The following is a 19,277-nucleotide window of genomic DNA, read 5'->3' as shown; positions in this document are numbered from 1 at the left end:
GGAATGAAATTGCAACATGAAAAATTCAGTCGCCATTGGCCAGGCTCAGTTACCACAAATTCCTGAGGAGTTCAGCAGCAATTTTACCCCTCCTCCTTAAGAGAACTTTTCGATCCAGTAGCAACCCCCTGACCTTTGAAATGAATTTGACCTTCAGGCATGAGCAAGGGCTCCGGTTTCCTCCCACAGTCCAAAGATGTGTGGGTTGGGTGCATTGGCCATGATAAATTGCCCCTTAGTGTCCTGGGATACGTAGGTTAAAGGGATTAGTGGGTAAATATGTAGGGTTATGTGAATCCTGGATGGGATTGCTATCAGTGTAGGTTTGATGGGCTGAATGCCCTCCTTCTGCGCTGTAGGGACTCTATGATTTCTCTATAGTGCAGAAGAAGGCCATTTGGTCCATCGAGTCTGCAATCCCACCCAGGCCCTATCCCCTTAATCCCATGTATTTACCCAGCTAATCTCTCCGACACTAAGGGGCAATTTAGCACGCATATCTTGAGATGAAGGGAGGACCAGAGCACTTGGAGGAAACCCATGCAGAGACATGGAGAACATGCAATCTCCACACAGATAGTGAACCAAGGCCAGAATTGATCCCTGGCGCGGTGAGGCGGCAGTGCTAACCACTGTGGCACCATGCCACTCAGTCAGGGTCAAGGCAAAGTTGCACTGTTGTAAGGAATAGGGGAAAAAGACGGGACATTTATTTCCTGATGGTTGGGAATGGCAGTGTCCAGGAGCTTTCCCAAATTTGATTTCTAGCCTATGCGGAGTTCGCTGAACTAAAACCGAGCGGCAGTCAAAAAATCGACATTAACCTCAGTAGTCTAGAGGACAGGACATGAATCAAACCAGGATTTCCTTTCACTATTGCTATCAACAAATCCTCAGCTGGGAACACACGTAGAAGAATTGATCATAATCCCCTTTATAACTGAATTTTCTGCCAAACTCATGGCTAAGGAGCAGCCACTTGAGTGGAGAACCATTGCCAGTGGAACTGTGCCCCAGAGAGGGTCGACATTGCAGTTGGGAGGGAGGCAGGGGAGGGAAACATGGTTTTAAAAGAAAGATGGCAATTGATGTGAAAACTTTCTTTCTGAATGTTGAGTGCTGTCTCACAAAGCATTGATGGCCCCAGACCAAACATTTTACTTTCAAGATGAGATTCCTCTCTGGTTTATTTTCTATTTTCATCTTTCCACAGGCCTTACCCATACAAATACCCTCCATTTCCTACGGCTGAGGAATCCCAGACATAATACTGTTTCAAAAATGACCACTAGGAGGAGATCAAGAGTAAGCAAGATGGCTTTCCCTCCCTTTTCTCGGACACCCCCTTCCACCACCTCCCCCCCCCCCCCGCCCCCCCTCACTCCACCGCCTTCCCCCAGCAAAGCTGTTACTTAAGCTGCCTCATAATCCATCCAGTTCAGTAATTACCTACTTTGTAGAATCTGGACAGATGATCCTGAAAATTTCCCTAACCAAAGCATAGGCACAGGAATGGAATAATGTTCCACATACATTGTTAAACTAAAACATCTTATCATATACTGCTGCTCATTGAATTTTTTTTATTCAGTCATGGGACATGGGCACTGCTGGCGGGCCAGCATTTATTGCCCATCCCTAGTTGCTCTTGAGAAGGTGATGGTGAGCTGCTTTCTTGAATTTCTGCAGTCCATGTGCTGTGGGTTGACCCACAATGCCATTAGGGAGGGAATTTCAGGATTTTGACCCAGCAACTACGAAGGAACAGTGATATATTTCCAAGTCAGGATGGTGAGTGGCTTGGAGGGGAACTTGCAGGTGGTGATGCTCCCATATATCTGCTGCCCTTGTCCTTCTAGATGGAAGTGACAGTGGGTTTGGAAGATGCTGTTTAAGGATCTTTGGCGGATTGCATCTTGTGGATAGTTCACACTGCTGCTACTGAGCATTGGTGGTGAAGGGATTGAATGTTTGTAGATGTGGTGCCAATCAAGCGGGCTGCTTTGTCCTGATGGTATCAACCTTCTTGAGTGTTGGAGTTGCACTCATCCAGGCAAGTGGGGAGTATTCCGTCACAACCCTATCCACACAAGGCCTACGTTGGATAGGCTTTGGGGAGTCAGGAGATGAGTTACTCGCCACAGTATTCCTAGCCTCTGACCTGCTCTTGTAGCCATTGTGTTTATGTGGTGAGTCCAGTTTAGATTCTCGTCAATGCGTGTTGATAGTGGAGGATTCAGTGATGGTAACACCAGTGAGTGTCAAGAAGCGATGGTTAGATTTTCCTGATACGTATGCTGTACTCGCATCAATGTAGCTGTAAACATTAAACCATAAAGTCAACCCCCAATAATTGGTCCGTTCTGCCCTCTAACTCTTCGCTTGTCATCATTTGTCATCTATTTGGTTTGTCTCCAATTCAAATAGTCCAGCAATCCACCTAGTCACTAACATGGGAATGCGATCAGCAGTGAGCCATTTAGCCCCTTAAGACTGCACTGCCATTCAGTTCGATTCAGGTATCTGAGTCTCAGTACCACTTTCCTGCCTTTGTTCCATATTCCTCGACTGCATCCACAAACAAAAAAATCTACTAATTTTGACCCTGAGGATCTAGGGCCTCCCAGTTGACAGATTTCCACTGCCCCTTGTGTGAAAATCTGCTTTCGAATTTCACTTCCGAATATGCCTGACAGCCATTTTAAGACGGAGCCTCTGTATTCAGGATTTAAACATCACAGCAAATTGTTCAGTATCCACACTGTCAAATCCCTTCTCTCGGTTTAAAGAACTTCCTAATCTCAGGGGAATACAAGTCAAGTTAGACATAGCGCTTGTGGCACTGCTGCCTCACAGTGCCAGGGATCCACGTCTGATTCCCGGCTTGGGTGGAGGTTCTCCCCGTGTCTGCGTGGGTTTCCTCTGAGTGTTCAGGTTTCCTCCCACAGTCTGAAAGACGTGCTGGTTGGGTGCATTGGCTGTGCTAAATTCTCCCTTAGTGTACCCGAACAAGTGCCGGAGTGTGGAGACTACGGGGTTTTCACAGTAACTTCATTGTAGGATTAATGTAAGCCTGCTTGTGACACTAATAAATAAACTTTAAAACTTTAGCGTTCAATATCCCAATATCTGACCCATTAAATTTTAAAGGGTTTAAAAGTCCTGAACACATGACTTCCTCAGCCACATTGCAGTCTCTGAGCTGCATCACCCTTATCTCTCAGCAAAACGTTCAGGCTTATCCTCATCAATGTCTCCAAGTCTGGAAGGGGGGCAGTGGGCAAGACATGACAAAGACATTTCTCTGCATTGACCACGCCCTTGTTGACGTGTGATAGTTGAACTGACAGGACAACTTTTCCCAGAAGTGTGTCAGATAGCTGTTGCTGAGGGAGTAGCGGGCAGTCAGGACTTTTAAATCGTCTACAGTTTAAAAGGCTCCACAACGCGGATCTCACCAGGATGCGTGAAATAGTGCACGTGCAGATTGGCCAATGTGGGAACCAAATTGGGTCCAAGGTAAGCGGGGTTTAGTTTACTGTGCCTGTTTTATTTTATTTGCGACTTTCCTCTCCTGAATTATACAACTGGAACGTGCATTAACCGTGTGGGCCATCTTAGTGGGTAACGGTCTCATCTCTGAGCCAGTAAGCCCAGAGTTCAACTTCCAACTGAGTGGCTTTTGCTACCAAATAAGCCTGTTGGACTTTAACCTGGTGTTGTGAGACTTCTTACTGTGTTCAACTTCCCCTCCAGAGACAAGGTACAGTCTAAACTGGCACGCCAGTGCTGCATTGTCAGAGATGCCAACCGTCCAATGGAACATTATACCAAGGGCTTAATCAAGTGAAGATGTTAAAGGATCCCACGTCACTCTTTGAAGAAGATTGATGTCTGAATCAATGTGTCTTCAACCAGAAATAGATTGATTGCTCAGTGTTAGTGTCACGCATACACTCATAACAACATATATCTGAATTGCTTCGAGATAGAATTATGCAGTGCAGAAAAAGCCCTTTGGCCCATTGAGTCTGCACCGACATAGGAGAAACATCTGAACTCCCATCTAATCCCATTTACCAGCACTTGGCCTATAGACTTGATGTTCTGACAGGTAGGAGGGTTTATAACAGAAAGGCTCTTGAGAAAACAGCAGAACACAGTAGAATTCTTCTCCATCAACAAAACATATTTTTACTCAGATAGTTGGAAAAATATTGAGATTTTGTATGTCCAATATTTGTTGTTGAAAAGCTTAGAAAATAATAATTTCAAGCTGTTTAAGTGTCTGTTATTACAAAATTCTCTGCGTAAAATTGGTAAATTAAATGACGCGACCTTTTAAAAGTCCTGCAGGATGGCTGATATCAGGAGCGCAGTGTGATGAGTAAATAGATAAGGGCAGCAATGGGTACAGGGAGTTCCCTTGAAATGACGTTCAGCCTTATTTACACATCTCTGTTCTGCTTCAATCTCCTCCCAAGCCCACTTATACAACAAGAATTGGAGTCAGAGTGAAAATGGAATAGGCTCCTTATCAGTAAATAGATAAATCCATTGCTTATGATTAACTGACGGCTGGAGGACCCATGTAGACTGGACACTGTGTTAGCTAATTTAGTCTATAATGGGCCGCACTGTCAAATAGTCTGTTGCTATTCATTGTCTAAGCTGACACATGATAAATTGTGTGTGATGAATATGTCTGACTGTATGTACGTGTTGATACCAAGAAAGGAAAAATGGAACTGCATCCTGTTTCCAGACAAGGATATATCAAAAACATGAAAGCTCTGCTTAAACCGTGTCTGTTTGTGTGAGGTGCATAGAATTACGGCACTTGTTTCAGTGTAATGTATGAATGTGGGCAGCATGGTGGTTAGCACTGCTGCCTCACAGCGCCAGGGACTTGGGTTCGATTCCCGACTTGAGTCACTGTGGAATCTGCATGTTCTACCTGTGTCTGTGTGGGTTTCCTTTGGGTGGTCTGGTTTCCTCCCACAGTCCGAAAGATGTACTGGTTAGGTGCATTGGCCAGGCTAAATTCTCCCTCAGTGTACCCGAACAGGTGCCGGAGTGCAGCGACTAGGGGATTTTCACAGTAACTTCATTGTAGTGTTAATGTAAGCCTACTTGTGACACAAATAAATAAACTTTAAAACACGTTTGTGTCTGTGCTTGTGTATATGTTGTCATGGTAATGAAGGAAGGCCCTCAATTCCATATGGGCGTACTGAACTTTTAAATAAGACATTGGACATACAGGCCAAAGATGACAGAGGATGTAAATTCAGTCACTGGATAAATGCTGATGGTTTATACTAAGAGAAAAAAATGAAACTGCACCCTGTTTCCAGACAAAGACATATCAAAAGCCTGAAAGCCATGCATAAACTAACTGCTATCTCCTGTGGAGATAATGGGAGCTAATTATCATTTCAGTGGGAGGCAGCGCTAAGGACCTGAGTTCGATTCCCGGCTTAGGTCAATATCTATATGGGTTTGCACGTTCTCCCCATGTCTGTGTGGGTTTCCTCCGGGTGCTCTGGTTTCCCCCCTCCCACAATCCAAAGATGTGTGGGTTAGATTGATTGGCCATGCTAAATTGCCACTTAATGTCAGGCAGCCTAGTAAGGTAAATATGTGAGGTTATGGCAATAGGGATAGGATTGTGGTAGATGCAGATTCAATGGGCCAAATGGCCTCCTTCTGCCCTGTAGGGATTCTATGATATCCTATGAGCAATGTCCCAGATCAGTTTGTAGATTTTCACCTTCCAGGAAGATACAAAGACTGAAATAAAAGCCAGCTGGAAAACTTGGTCAGGGTTGACCTGTGCTGAGTGAATGTGAGGAGGAGGAGGAGGCAGTAACAAACCCCGCTGGAAGGCCTTTTGCAGATAGTTCTCTCTCTGATTGCTGAAGCATCAAGTCAGCAAAGCCACTACTGAAAATGAAACAGGGCAGCTTCTCAGCCAGACGGCACAACACTGGGATCTCCAAACCACTACTTATCTGCTGAAGTCAGCGCTATTGGAAACCTGAATCGCAAAGACTGATGTTCTACTATATAATTTTCACTGTAAAGTCAAAGACTGACTCATTTTATCCAACTTATTTTTGAACTCAATCCTGGTTTCTAACAGTGTGAATGTATGTATGTGTTCTATCATGCTTATTGCATTTAGTGGCTAATACATTCAAAGGGAAGTGGTCCTTTGAATAATTAATCTTGTGACCAAGCGAGGGGGTGGAATAAAGAAAGGGAACTGGTTTATCTCTCCTCAGTCAGGATAACAACTTTGGGGAAGCTCACATGAGGACTGGTCATAGCAGTGTGGGTGCACATGCTGTTATAGATGTATGTGGTTGGAGTGCCTGTGTATGTATGTTTGCACATGTGCAGGCATTATGTAGATTCATTCACCGGCTGAAATTGTTGAAACTAAGAAATGAGAAATGGAACTGCATCCTGTTTCCAGACAAGGATATATCAAAAACATGAAAGCTCTGCATAAACCGAGTCTGTTTGTGTGAGGTGCATAGAATTACGGAACTGTTACATTGCAGAGGGAGGCCACTCAGCCCATTATGTCTGCACTGGCTCTCCAAACTAGCATCATGAATTTGTGCCAGTCTCCCGCCTCTTCCCCTGCACATTATTTCTATTCAAATAATCATCTAACGTCCCCTGAATGAATCAAATGAACCTGCCTCCACCACATTTCCAGGCAGAACAATCCAGACCCCAACCACTCGCTGTGTGAAGAAAGTTCTTTCTCACATCACATTTGCTTCTTTGGCGAATCACTTTAAATCCGTGCCCTCTTGTTCTCAATCTTTTTATGAGTTGGAACAGTTTACCCCCATCTACTCTGTCCAGCCCCCACGTGATTTTGAACATCTCTATCAAATCTCCTCTCAGTCTTCTTGTCTCCAATCTATCCTCATAACTGAAGTTTCTCTTCTGTGGCACCAATCTTGAAAGCCTCTTCTGCACCCTCTCCAATGCCTTCACATTCTTCCCATAGTGTGGCACCCAGAGCGGTACACAATACTCCAGCTGAGGTCTAACACAGAAGTTACAGCTCAGATGGCCATTTAGCCCCACTAGTCTTGGCCAATGTTTATATCCATACACGCCTCCTCCCACTCCCTTCATCTATCTCTATCAGCATATCCTTCTGTCCCATACGTTTATCTAGCTCCTATTCAAATACAGTCATGTGTCAATGACTGTGTATGTGTGAGTGTATTTAATTTGTGCGCTATGAGGATGTGTATGCAGGACTAAGTGTGTGCCTGAGAGTGGGGGAGGGGCATGTGTGTTGTCTGTGTGTGTGTGTGTTGTATGTGCGTGTGTTGTGTGTGCATTGTGTTTGTGTGTGCCTGGTGCGTGTGTGTGCACTGTGTATGTCTGTGTTGTGTGTGTGTGCATTGTGTGTGTCCATGTTTTGTGTGTGTGTTGTATGTGTAAGTGTATGAGTGTGTATGTGTGTGTATGTGCATTGCATGTATCTGTACTGTGTGTGTTGTGTGGTATGTGTGTTGTGTGTCTGAGTGTGGTGTGAGTGTTTGTGTGTGAGTGGTATGTGTGTGCATTGTGTTTGTGTGTGTGTGCACGAGTGTGTGTGTATATGTGTATCGTGTGTTGTGTGTGTGTTGTGTTTGTGTATTGCGTGGATGTGTTTGAGTGTGTGTGCATGTGTGTGTATGTGTTGTGCGTATGTCTGTGTGTGTATGTGTTGCATGTATGTGTGTGCTTGTGCATGTGTGTGTGAATGTTGTCAGTGTATACGTGTTGTTTGTGTGTACGCGCGTGTTGTGTGTGCACGTGTTGTGCATGTGTGTGGGGTGTGTGTGTTGTGTTGTGTGCGTATGTGTGAGTGTATGTGTGTGTGTTTCTTTTATAAAGATTTATGAACAACAAATGCTTTAAGTCAGTAACCACCAACAAATCTTCTCAAGGGCAATTAGGGACGGACAATAAATGTCGACAGTATCAGCAATGCTCACAGCCTCAAAACAAATGAAACTGTGGATCAATTTTATCAATATGCTAGGCCTAACACCTGGCTCACAGACAATGCCTGGAGATTTTCGGTCATGCATGCCAGCGGGATTTTCCCATCCTGCTGCAGTGAATGGAGACTTGGCTTGTCACCAAGTTCTCCAACTTTGTGGCAGTGGGAGCGCGGCATGAATGGGTGGTAAGATGGCACCCATGGGCTTTGGTTAAACCCTGACCCCAGCACTGCAAGGCTTCCTGACCAGGTGATTTATTGATTTACATTTTACCCTGTCTTTTAAGCATGCATTTTTCTTTCAATGATGTTGTGATGTAATTGATAAGCAGCTCATTTTCCTGTGTTGACAGTTCTGGGAAGTGATCAGTGAAGAACATGGAATTGACCTCAAAGGGAATTACATTGGAGACTCGGACCTCCAACTCGAGAGGATCAATGTGTACTTCAATGAGGCACATGGTGAGGAAGTCCACTTCGAGAAGGAGGGGACAAAGATGTTGTTTTTGTCTCTGACATTTGCTGTCAAATTCAGTTAGTAATAAACTAGAGAAGTCTGCAGAGTTTCAGAACACGTGGTTTATATTCATCAGCCAATTTACAACATTACATCTGACAATCAAAGACAAATTGCCAGGTTAGAGGGAACTTCTTTGTGCCTCAGTAAGGAAGCAGTTGCATCAGTATTGACCTGGGTAGTATGGAACTTTATTAGCTGTGGATGAAGTTCAAATCAATGTACCCTGTTGATGTGCTGTTGTTCTGTCAGTATCATGGACCAATATCTGCATTCCATCAACATTTTTGCATAGATCTCACAACGCTAATAATGATCACAAATGAAGCAACAGCATTAAGAATGGCCTTTCTAAACCTTCACCTCACAAAGAACAAACCAACCACAGCTACATCAATTCTGATTTAAAGCTTAGTTTCCAGCCTAGTTAGGACTGCTTCTCAGCCATCCGTTCCACTTTAAGACAGAGATTAGGATTGTTATTTTACCGCAAAGAGGTTGTAGAAAGAGCTTTACTCTGTATCTATGTCAGTGCTGTACCTGTCCTGGGAGTGTTTGATGGGGGCTGTGGAGAGGGAGCTTTACTCTGTACCTAACCCTGTGCTGTGCCTGTCCTGGGAGTGTTTGATGGGGACAGTGTAGAGGGAGCTTTACTCTGTATCTAAGACTGTGCTGTCCCTGTCCTGGGAGTGTTTGATGGGGGCTGTGGAGAGGGAGCTTTACTCTGTATCTAACCCTGTGCTGTACCTGTCCTGGGACTGTTTGATGGGGTCTGTGGAGAGGGAGCTTTACTCTGTACCTAACCCTGTGCTGTACCTGTCCTGGGAGTGTTTGATGGGGTCTGTGGAGAGGGAGCTTTACTCTGTATCTAACCCTGTGCTGTACCTGTCCTGGGACTGTTTGATGGGGTCTGTGGAGAGGGAGCTTTACTCTGTATCTAACCCTGTGCTGTCCCTGTCCTGGGAGTGTTTGATGGGGGCTGTGGAGAGGGAGCTTTACTCTGTACCTAACCCTGTGCTGTACCTGTCCTGGGAGTGTTTGATGGGGTCTGTGGAGAGGGAGCTTTACTCTGTATCTAACCCTGTGCTGTACCTGTCCTGGGAGTGTTTGATGGGGTCTGTGGAGAGGGAGCTTTACTCTGTATCTAACCCTGTGCTGTACCTGTCCTGGGACTGTTTGATGAGGACAATGTAGAGCGAGCTTTACTCTGTATTTAACACTGTGCTGTGCCCGTCCTGGGACTGTTTGATGAGGAGAGTGTAGAGCAAACTTTACTCTAACACTGTGTTGTACCTTTGAGGGACATACTTAATGCTCACGCTAAATGCCTGGTAGATAACAATACTGACGTTACCCTCTCTGATGAACTTTTAAAAATATTTTCATATATTTTTCTGCCTCATTAAAACATATCTTCATTTCTTCAGGTCAAAAGTATGTACCCAGGGCAATCCTGGTGGACCTGGAGCCTGGAACCATGGACAGTGTCCGTGGCAGTCGCATCGGACAGATCTTCAGGCCAGATAACTTCATTTATGGTACAGTATGATACTCGTAAGGTACAGATTAAAAACGCAGTGTAACCAATAAACTTCCCCTTACTGTGAAGTCTCACAAATTATTCTGAAGTAAATCAGTTTTGCTGCTGATGTACATCTCTGCTGTCTGCTATGTCCATTCAGAATACTGTCGAGCAATGTTACTGAGAAACTGCACTCAATCCTACATCTAGATTGTCTCAGAAATGAAGAGAGGGCAGCAAAGAAAATGGATACTGAGAGTCACAGTCTTATCCAATGGGCACTGGGTGTCAAAGTATTCTGCAGTGGGCACTGCAAGACAAAGTCATAGACAGTGGACACTATGTGAGAGACGTATCCAACTGAGACTAGGTGTCTGACTCTTAGCCAATGAGCATTGTATTGGAGTCTTATCCAGGGGCACCACGATTGAGACTTATCCAGTGGGCACTGCAGTGGAATCTTATCCAGTGGGCACTGCATTGAGTCCTGTCTAGTGGGCACTGGGTGTCAGAGTATTCTGCAGTGGGCACTGCTTTGATTCATATCCAGTGGGCCGTGCATTGGATTCTTATCCAGTGGGCGCTGTGTTGGATTTCATCCAGTTGGTACTGTGTTAGTCTTACCCAGTGGGCACTGTATTGAGTCTTATCCAGTGGGCACTGCATTGCAGTCTTATCCAGTAGGCACTGCATTGGAGTCTTATCCCGTGGGCACTGCATTGGAGTCTTATCCAGTGGGCACTGCATTGGAGTCTTATCCAGTGGGCACTGCATTGAGTCTTATCCAGTGGGCACTGCAATGGAGTCTTATCCAGTGGGCACTGCAATGGAGTCTTACCCAGTGGGCACAGCGTTGGATTCTTACCCAGTGGACACTGCATTGGATTCTTATCCAGTGGGCACTGCATTGGATTCTTATCCAGTGGGCACTGCATTGGATTCTTACCCAGTGGGCACTGCAATGGAGTCTTACCCAGTGGGCACTGCAATGGATTCTTATCCAGTGGGCACTGCAATGGATTCTTATCCAGTGGGCACTGTGTTGAATCTTACCCAGTGGGCACTGCATTGCAGTCTTACCCAGTGGGCACTGTGTTGGGGTCTTATCCAGTGGGCACTGTATCATTGGAGTCTTATCCATGGACACTGTATTAAAGTTTTACCCAATGGGCACTAAGTGCCAAAGTCTTATCCAATAGATGTCAATATTGATTTGGAGGATTCTTGAGGAAACTCCTGGGGCAAATTATTGCCATAAGCTCCATTTCTATAATTGTTTGTAATCTATCCTAACTGGCCTCTTTTTAATTCTCCTTCTCCAATCTCCCCCACCCCCGACTGTAGGTAATTCAGGTGCTGGAAACAACTGGGCCAAAGGTCATTACACGGAAGGTGCTGAGCTGGTGGAGAATGTGCTGGACATCATGAGGAACGAGTGTGAGAGCTGTGACTGTTTACAAGGCTTCCAGCTCACCCATTCACTGGGAGGAGGAACAGGTTCAGGCATGGGCACCCTCATCATGAGCAAAATCCGAGAGGAATATCCTGACAGGATCATGAACAGCTTCAGTGTCGTCCCTTCGCCAAAGGTATCAGACACTGTGGTTGAGCCATACAATGCCACCTTGTCCATCCACCAGCTGATTGAGAACACTGACTCAACCTTCTGCATCGACAATGAAGCTCTGTATGACATTTGCTTCCGAACCTTGAAATTGGCCACGCCAACCTACGGTGACCTGAACCATCTGGTTTCCATGACAATGAGTGGTGTCACCACCTCGCTGCGTTTCCCCGGGCAACTCAACGCGGACCTGAGGAAGCTGGCGGTCAACATGGTACCATTTCCGCGGCTGCATTTCTTCATCCCTGGTTTTGCCCCGTTGACATCCCGTGGCAGCCAGCAGTACCGTTCTTTGACAGTGCCGGAGCTTACCCAGCAGATGTTCGATTCCAGGAACATGATGGCAGCCTGCGACCCTCGTCAGGGCAAGTACATGACCGTGGCGGCCATCTTCCGAGGCAGGATGTCCACCAAGGAGGTAGATGAGCAGATGTTGGCCGTCCAAACCAAAAACAGCAGCCATTTTGTGGAGTGGATTCCCAACAATGTCAAAGTGGCCGTGTGCGACATTCCACCCCGTGGGCTCAAAATGTCTTCCACCTTCATCGGGAACAACACTGCCATCCAGGAGCTCTTTAAACGCATCTCTGACCAGTTCTCACTCATGTTCAGGAGGAAGGCCTTCCTCCATTGGTACACCGGAGAAGGTATGGATGAAATGGAATTCACAGAGGCAGAGTGCAACACCAACGATTTGGTCTCTGAATACCAACAATATCAAGACGCCACCGCAGATCTTGAGGAGGAAGGAGGTGAAGAGGAAGAAGTTGAAGCAGAACCTACTAAATAGCGAAAAGATGGGGCAATTTAGTGAGACTAGAGTAATTGGACCAACCTAGGGTTTGACCGGAGCAGCAAAGTAACTGAAACTAATTCCAAAAACCTGGGACCTTATAATGATCTCCAGGTTAACACTGACCTTATCATAATTGGCCACACTATTAAATAACTTCCCTGGATTGGAAATCTGTGATCAAATTTTCAAAGTGGAAAAATCAAGGACTTAACGTTCAAGATTTCCTCCCAACATTTCTTGTTCTTCATTAGCAGCAGAATTTAGAGCTCTCTAAAAATATGGAATTTGGGTTCAATTTACAATTATTCAGAGGAAAAAAAAGTAATGTGTAATTCATTTAGCAAATTTTGAATACATAATGTGAAGATTTCTGTAAATGCAGTTGAGGAGGGTGGGCAGGTAGTGGTAATGTTGTGAATTATTTAAAATAATTGTCAATATGATATATGAAGATTTTAAATCCACAATAGAAATAGACAATCGTAAATTTATGAATGAGGCTGGAGAATGAAGCTGTGCACGATATATTAGTCAAATTGTTTCAGTAAAAAAAAATTGTTTCTTAACTGAGCAAAGCAAATCGGGAATAAAGTAGTCATTTAATTAACTATATCAAGGCTCATCAAAAAATGTAATTGACCAAATCAGTTGACTCTTAACATCCTAGGGGGTCACCACTGACCAGGCATTTATCTGGACCAGGCATCTACCTAGACTGGCATTTATCTAGATCAGAGCCATTCGAAGGTTACAAAGGCAAGTCAGAGGCTGAAAAAAAAGAACTCACCTCCTGACTCTCCAGATCCTGTCCACCAACTACAAGGCACAAGTCAGGAGTGCAATGGACTACTCTCCTCTTGCTTGGATGGGTGTATCTCCAACAACACTCAAGAAGCTCGACATCATCCAGGACAACACCGTCAGTACACCATCCATTATCTTTAACGTTTACTCGCTCTACTTATTGATGCACTGTGGCAGCCGTGTGTACCATCAATAAGATGCAACGCAGCAGCTTAGCAATGGTCTTTTGATAACACCTTCCAAATCCACAATCTTGACCAACTTGGGCAACAGATACATGAGAACACCACTACCTGGAAGTTCTCCTTCAAGCCAAAACATTGACTTGTCATGGAAATGTATTGCTGTTCCTTCACTGTCGCTGGGTCAAAATCCTGAAACTCCCTCGCTAACAGCACTGTGGGTGAACCTACCTCAGATGCAAACATGCAAGGTGGTTCAATATCACCTTCTGAAGGGCAATTAAGTACAGGCAACAAATACTGGCCTAGCCAGTGACACTCACATCCCATAAATTAGGAATAACAAAAAATAAGTTTTAATAAACAAATGTCTTAGCTTATCTTTATCTGTCTTTGATCGAGCATAATTCAATCACACTCATAGAATGCCTACAGTGCAGAAAGAGGCCATTTGGCCCATTGATCCTGCACCATCAACAATCCTACCTCTGCCCTATCCCCATATTTATTGTGCTGGAACCCTAAGACAATTTAGCATGGCCAATCAACCTAACCCGCACATCTTTGGCGTGTGGGAGGAAACTGAAGCATCCAAAGGAAACCTACACAGACATGGAGACACCAGTAGCGCACCCTGTCCATGGGTTTGCAGTTTTGGTGTCCTTATCTGATGAAGGAGATTCTTGCTATAGAGGGAATGCAGCAAAGGTTTACCAGACTAATTGCTGGGATGGCAGGACAGACATAGGAAGAAAGGTTGAGTCAGTTAGGACTATATTTGCTGGAGTTTAGAAGAATGAGATTGGGAGTGGGGGTTGGAGGGGAATCTCATGGAAATCTATAAAGTTCTAATGGGACTAGACAAGGTTGATGCAGGAAGAATGTTCCTGTTGGTGGGAGAGGGGGTTGGTTCCAGAACCAAGAGTCACAGTCTAAGGATATGCAAAAAAGCTTCGAGAAGAAATTTCTTCACCCAGGGAGTGATAGGGCTGTAGAATTCACTACCACAGAGAGTAGTTGAGGCCAAAACATTGTATGTTTTCAAGGTGTTAGTCCCAAGAGCTATACTAAACGAATCGAAGGATACAGGGGAAAGCAGGAACAGGCTATTGAGTTTGATGATCAGCCATGATTATAATGGATGGTGGAGCAAGCTCGAAGGACTAAATGGCCTTCTCCTGCACCTTTTTCTTCTGGACATTTTCCCAGGGAAGAGGTTTAAGGCATCATTTCAGGTGGTGGGGGTGCCATGGTGGTGTTAGAAAGGTGTGCTATTAGGGATATGAAGTAGGCATGGTGGCACTGTGGTTAGCACTGCTGCCTCACAGTACGAGTTACCCGGTTCAATTCCAACGTTGGGTTACTGTGTGGGGTCTGCACATTCTCCTCATGTCTGCGTGGGTTTCCTCTGGGTGCTCCAATCTTCTCCCACAGTCAAAGATATGCAGGTTAGGTTGATTAGCTATGCTAAACTGTGCATTCGTGACAGGGGATTAGCAGGGTAAATATGTGGTGTTAACGGGAATAGGCCCCAGATTGGATTGTGATCAGTGCACAATTGACCACAACCCCACTCGATAGGCCAAATGGCCTCCTGCACTGTAGGATTCTATGAAATAGGGTGGGAGGAGGCTCAAGTGGAGCATAAACACCAGCATAGACCATTTGGGCCAAGTGCTCTGTTTCTGTGCTGTAAATTCTGTTTTATATATAATTACATGATTTAAGTGATTAAATAATTACCTTTGCAAATTGCTGAGAGATATTTTGGACTTGTGTGTAGCTCCATGTTGAGTGTCATTGCTTGTAATGTTATTTGGATAACGCTTGTTTTAAATATCAATACATGTTTAATCACTTACATTTCATAAAGCATTAAAAGTTATCAATGTTAAAGGATGGATCCAATTAATTTGTCTGCCTTCCACCATTTAAGCCTGACTCTTAATTAGTCTTAAATACTTGTGGTTGTAGATTGATAGTATTGCTCCATCCCAATTATTCCAGGTGCAGAGGAGACCTCAACATCAAACAGGAGAATCCTACTGCTTTGTTTCACAATATTGGAACCTGTATCGCAAGAGATACTGCCAAACATAATGCAGAGTCTCAGTACATCAGTGTCAGATGTCAGTGATACAATCCTTTGTATACCTTAGTCCAGCTGTATCAATTACTGTAGCACTGGATGAGAAAAAAAATGACGTCTTGCCACTCCATCAAAACTTCACTGAATCATAGAATCTGTTTAGAAGAGGCCCTTCGGCCCATCAAGTCTGCACCAATACGTGATAAACACGACCTCCCAGCTAATGCCAATTACCAACACTTGGCTCATAACTCTGAATGTTACGATGTGCCAACTGCTCATCCAGATAATTTTTAAAAGAACGTGAGGCAACTCAGCTCTATTGTATTCCCAAGCAACTCATTCCAGACTGTCACCACACTCTGGGTAAAAACATTGTTCCTCACATCTCCCCTGCCCCTCACCTTAAACTTGTATCCTGTAAGGGTTAGTAATCACAAGCTGCTATGAAAAACAAAGGCCTTCTTCTAAGACTCATCATAGATAGACACCAAGGCCATTGGTCTGGGCAAAGCTCATTTAATCAGCCATTCATAGCTGCAAAATAGGAGTGATCCACTGATACAGGAAGCAGCTGTATCATGATATCACTGTATTTTATTACAAGTTAAAAAGTTTCCATGCTGATTGGGTATTATAATGAAACAAAGTGATTCCTTGTAATTGATTTTGAAAATGTAACTGCCTATGTATCTTAGAATACGCCACTCTGGCTAGCTGCAGGGATGTGAACTGTAGCTTTCCGGTGACCTGGCTATTGCTGGAATTAAAACAGCCGTTTAAGAAAACGCCCTGGCTTGGTTTGGTCACAAAGGGTAAAGATGTGACCAATTAATAGGCTGACATCAAAGTCCATGACATCCCCTCCAAACTGATTCAAAATCAGGAAACAGCTGCTCCCTATCCACTCTGTCCATACCCCTCAATCTTGTATCAGATCACCTCTCAGTTTTAGCTGCTCCAATTAAAACAACCAGGCCTATCCAACTCTGACAAAGGGTCTTCCTGACTCAAAATGTTGGCTTTATTGCCTCTCCACAGATGCTGTTAGATATGCTAACATTTTCCAGCATTTTCTGTTTTTTTCCTTCACCAACCTCTCTGCATAAATGTTTCAGGCAGCATCCTGGTGAATCTCCTCTACGTGCCCTCCAGTACAATCACATCCTTCCTATAAAGTGGCGATCATAACTGCACACATTACTCTAGCTGTGGCTTCACCAAAGTTCTATACGACTACAAAATCACTCTTTGCCTTTGTAACCTATGCCTCAATTGATACAGGCAAGTGTCTTATATGCCTTTCTCACCACCGTACTAACATGTTCACCCATCTTCAGAAACCTGTGGACAAACATGTCAAGATCTTTTTATTTCATAGAACTTCCTACTGTCACAGCATTCACTGAATTTGCTTCATGAAGTATTGCCCACTTGGTGGGAGCAATTATCAGAAGCATCTCCTGTAACACTTCAATGTATTTGGATAGGTGGCAGCTCTGTACATCATTTCTCATAGCTGGTGTTACATTAAGAACACTGATACAGGCATCCAAGCTTGCTGAACAGTGATTTCCTGAAAACAATGAAAAGGACTCAGTTACTTTTAAGTGCAATTGGGTCATTCCTTAACCATTTTTTAAACTCAACTCTTCATTCATGCTGGTGCTTTTATGAGCCTTTGTGCCAATTGCAGTAAATTATAGATTCCTCCATTAAAGAACTTTCAAATGGAAATCCCTATATTTGATGCATGAAAGACACCTTAAAAGGATGCCAGGAAGATCAGGCTGCTTCAAGATGCTGTTCACTGCCCTGTGGACGTATAACCATGAACAGTTAACACCTCGCCCTAGAATGACTGGAAACTCTTCTTTGCAAAGGTCGGATACCAGACTGGAGGACACCACTAAGATGTGAACACCTAGCTCATCCCTTAAACAGTTCATTTCAGAGGCACTGAATGTAGAACTATGGAATTCCTACTGTGCAGAAGGGTGCTATTCAGCCCATCAGGTCTGCACTGACTTTCCAAAAGAACTTACCCAGCCTGCCCTATCCCTCTAACCCTGCACATTTACCATGGCCAATCCAATCTGCGCATCTTTGGGCTGTGGGAGGAAACCCACAGACATAGGGAGAATGTGCACATACTACAGTCACCCAAAACCAGAATCAAAGCCAAGTCCCTGGCACTGAGGCAGCAGTGCCAACCACTGTGCTTCCATGTGATACATAGATTATACTTTAAAATACACAAAGTATCATACCAAGTTGGAAACAACCCAGCACAGTCACCATAATTGCCAAAATGTCACAGGGAAGGTGACGACTAGTGGTAATATTGCAAGACAATTAATCTAGAAACTCAGCTAATGTTCTGGGGATCCATGTTTGAATCCTGCCACGGTAGATGGTGGAATTTGAATTAAAAAATCTGGAATGAAGAACTTCCTGATAACCACGAAACCGTTGTCGACATCCTTTAAGGAAGGAAATCTGCCGTCTTTACCCTGTCTGGCCTACATGCGACTCCAGAGCCACAGCAATGTGGTTGACTCTCAACTACCCTTGGGAAACTATGTGTGGGCAATAAATGCTGGCTGGCCAGCAATGCCCATACCCATGGGCCTGCCCCACAAATGAATTAAAAAAGGCATTTCTGCAGGCTCAGTCACACTTGCAGACATTTGTGAAGTAACAACTGCTTGGTGCCTTTTCAAGAGATAAAAAGCTGTGCCACAAACTTTAGGAACACTGCAGTAACATGCCAGGTCAACAACTGTTTCCTGATTTCAAGCCAGTCAGAATAACTAGATCATTTTTAGGTTGGCAAACTGTAAACAGTGGCATGTATCGTAGCCAAATGTGTTAACAAAGATATGTAGGATAGAGCAAGGTGTAAGAAGGGTCTGCAAAGAATATTGATAAGTGAGTGGGCAACAATTTGGCAGTTAGTTGTGGGAAAATGTGAGGTTGTCCATTTTAGCAGGATGAAAAGTACAGTATTATTTAAATAAAGAGATTCCAGCATGCTGTAGTACAGAGATACCTGGGTAAGCATTAGCATGAAGCTACAAGTAATTAGGGAGGCAAATGAAATGTTGGCCATGATCCCAAGTGGTATAGAGTAAACTAGATAGGACATTGCTAAGATTGCACCGAGTGTATGTGTATTGTTTTGGTCTCATTTTAAAAGAGGATACACAGTTTAGAGAAGGTTCACTATGCTGATTCCTGGGTTGAAGGAATTGTCCTGAGGAAAGGGTGGGCAGGTTGGAGTTTAAAAGAATGAGGCTATCAATTTGAAACAAGAAAAATTCAGGGGTCTTGACAAGGTAGATGCTGAGAGGATGTTTCCCTCAAAAGGGAATCTAGAACAAATGGGTATAGTTTCAAAATAAGGGGGTCACCTATTTAAAAGGAAGGAATTTCTTCTGTACTCAGATACCCATAGACTCTATAATCAACAGCCTGCGAAAACGGGATACACAATAAAGCACAGAACAAATCATTCAATGTCCCAGTGACCCTCCTTTGAGCTGACTCTCAGTGATTTAACACAAGGTCACCACACCTCAGGGTAGGGGCAAGGTTGAGAAGTCAAGCCTTCATGAATAACCTCAGCTGCTTTGGGATTTGGACCTGTGCTTTTAATGGCTTTGCATCATAAACCAAATGACTCCCAAAATCACCCAGCAGTCATACTGACAACTGAGT

The 19,277-nt window shown here is 44.2% G+C and overlaps 1 protein-coding gene across 2 annotated transcripts; it reads left to right on the top strand.

Moving 5' to 3' along the window:
* Nucleotides 1-3,343: 3,343 nt before the first annotated feature.
* On the top strand, nt 3,344-15,393 carry LOC145354039 (tubulin beta-6 chain). 2 transcript variants are annotated; one of them, XM_080205149.1, is made up of 4 exons: nt 3,344-3,519; nt 8,377-8,485; nt 9,968-10,078; nt 11,407-15,393. In XM_080205149.1, the coding sequence occupies exons 1-4, from the start codon at nt 3,463-3,465 to the stop codon at nt 12,474-12,476; spliced, it is 1,347 nt and encodes a 448-aa protein (XP_080061275.1). In that variant the 5' UTR covers nt 3,344-3,462; the 3' UTR covers nt 12,477-15,393. The 2 variants fall into 2 exon arrangements, with proteins under 2 accessions (XP_080061275.1, XP_080061276.1); XM_080205150.1 differs by lacking the exons at nt 3,344-3,519; nt 8,377-8,485 and adding an exon at nt 8,521-8,660.
* Nucleotides 15,394-19,277: the final 3,884 nt, after the last annotated feature.

Source organism: Carcharhinus amblyrhynchos, chromosome 16, assembly GCF_965287045.1.
Source record: "Carcharhinus amblyrhynchos chromosome 16, sCarAmb.v2.hapA, whole genome shotgun sequence".
Lineage (NCBI taxonomy): Eukaryota > Metazoa > Chordata > Chondrichthyes > Carcharhiniformes > Carcharhinidae > Carcharhinus > Carcharhinus amblyrhynchos.
Note: the sequence above shows the minus strand (reverse complement) of the source record. Positions and strands in the feature narration are given on the sequence as shown.

What these genes read in the sequence shown, in the direction of transcription:
- LOC145354039 (XM_080205149.1), top strand. Translation starts at nt 3,463, where the DNA reads ATGCGTGAAATAGTGCACGTGCAGATTGGCCAATGTGGGAACCAAATT. An exon ending in GGAACCAAATTGGGTCCAAG is followed by an intron (nt 3,520 to 8,376) that starts GTAAGCGGGGTT and finishes CTGTGTTGACAG; the next exon opens with TTCTGGGAAGTGATCAGTGA. An exon ending in GCCAGATAACTTCATTTATG is followed by an intron (nt 10,079 to 11,406) that starts GTACAGTATGAT and finishes CCCCGACTGTAG; the next exon opens with GTAATTCAGGTGCTGGAAAC.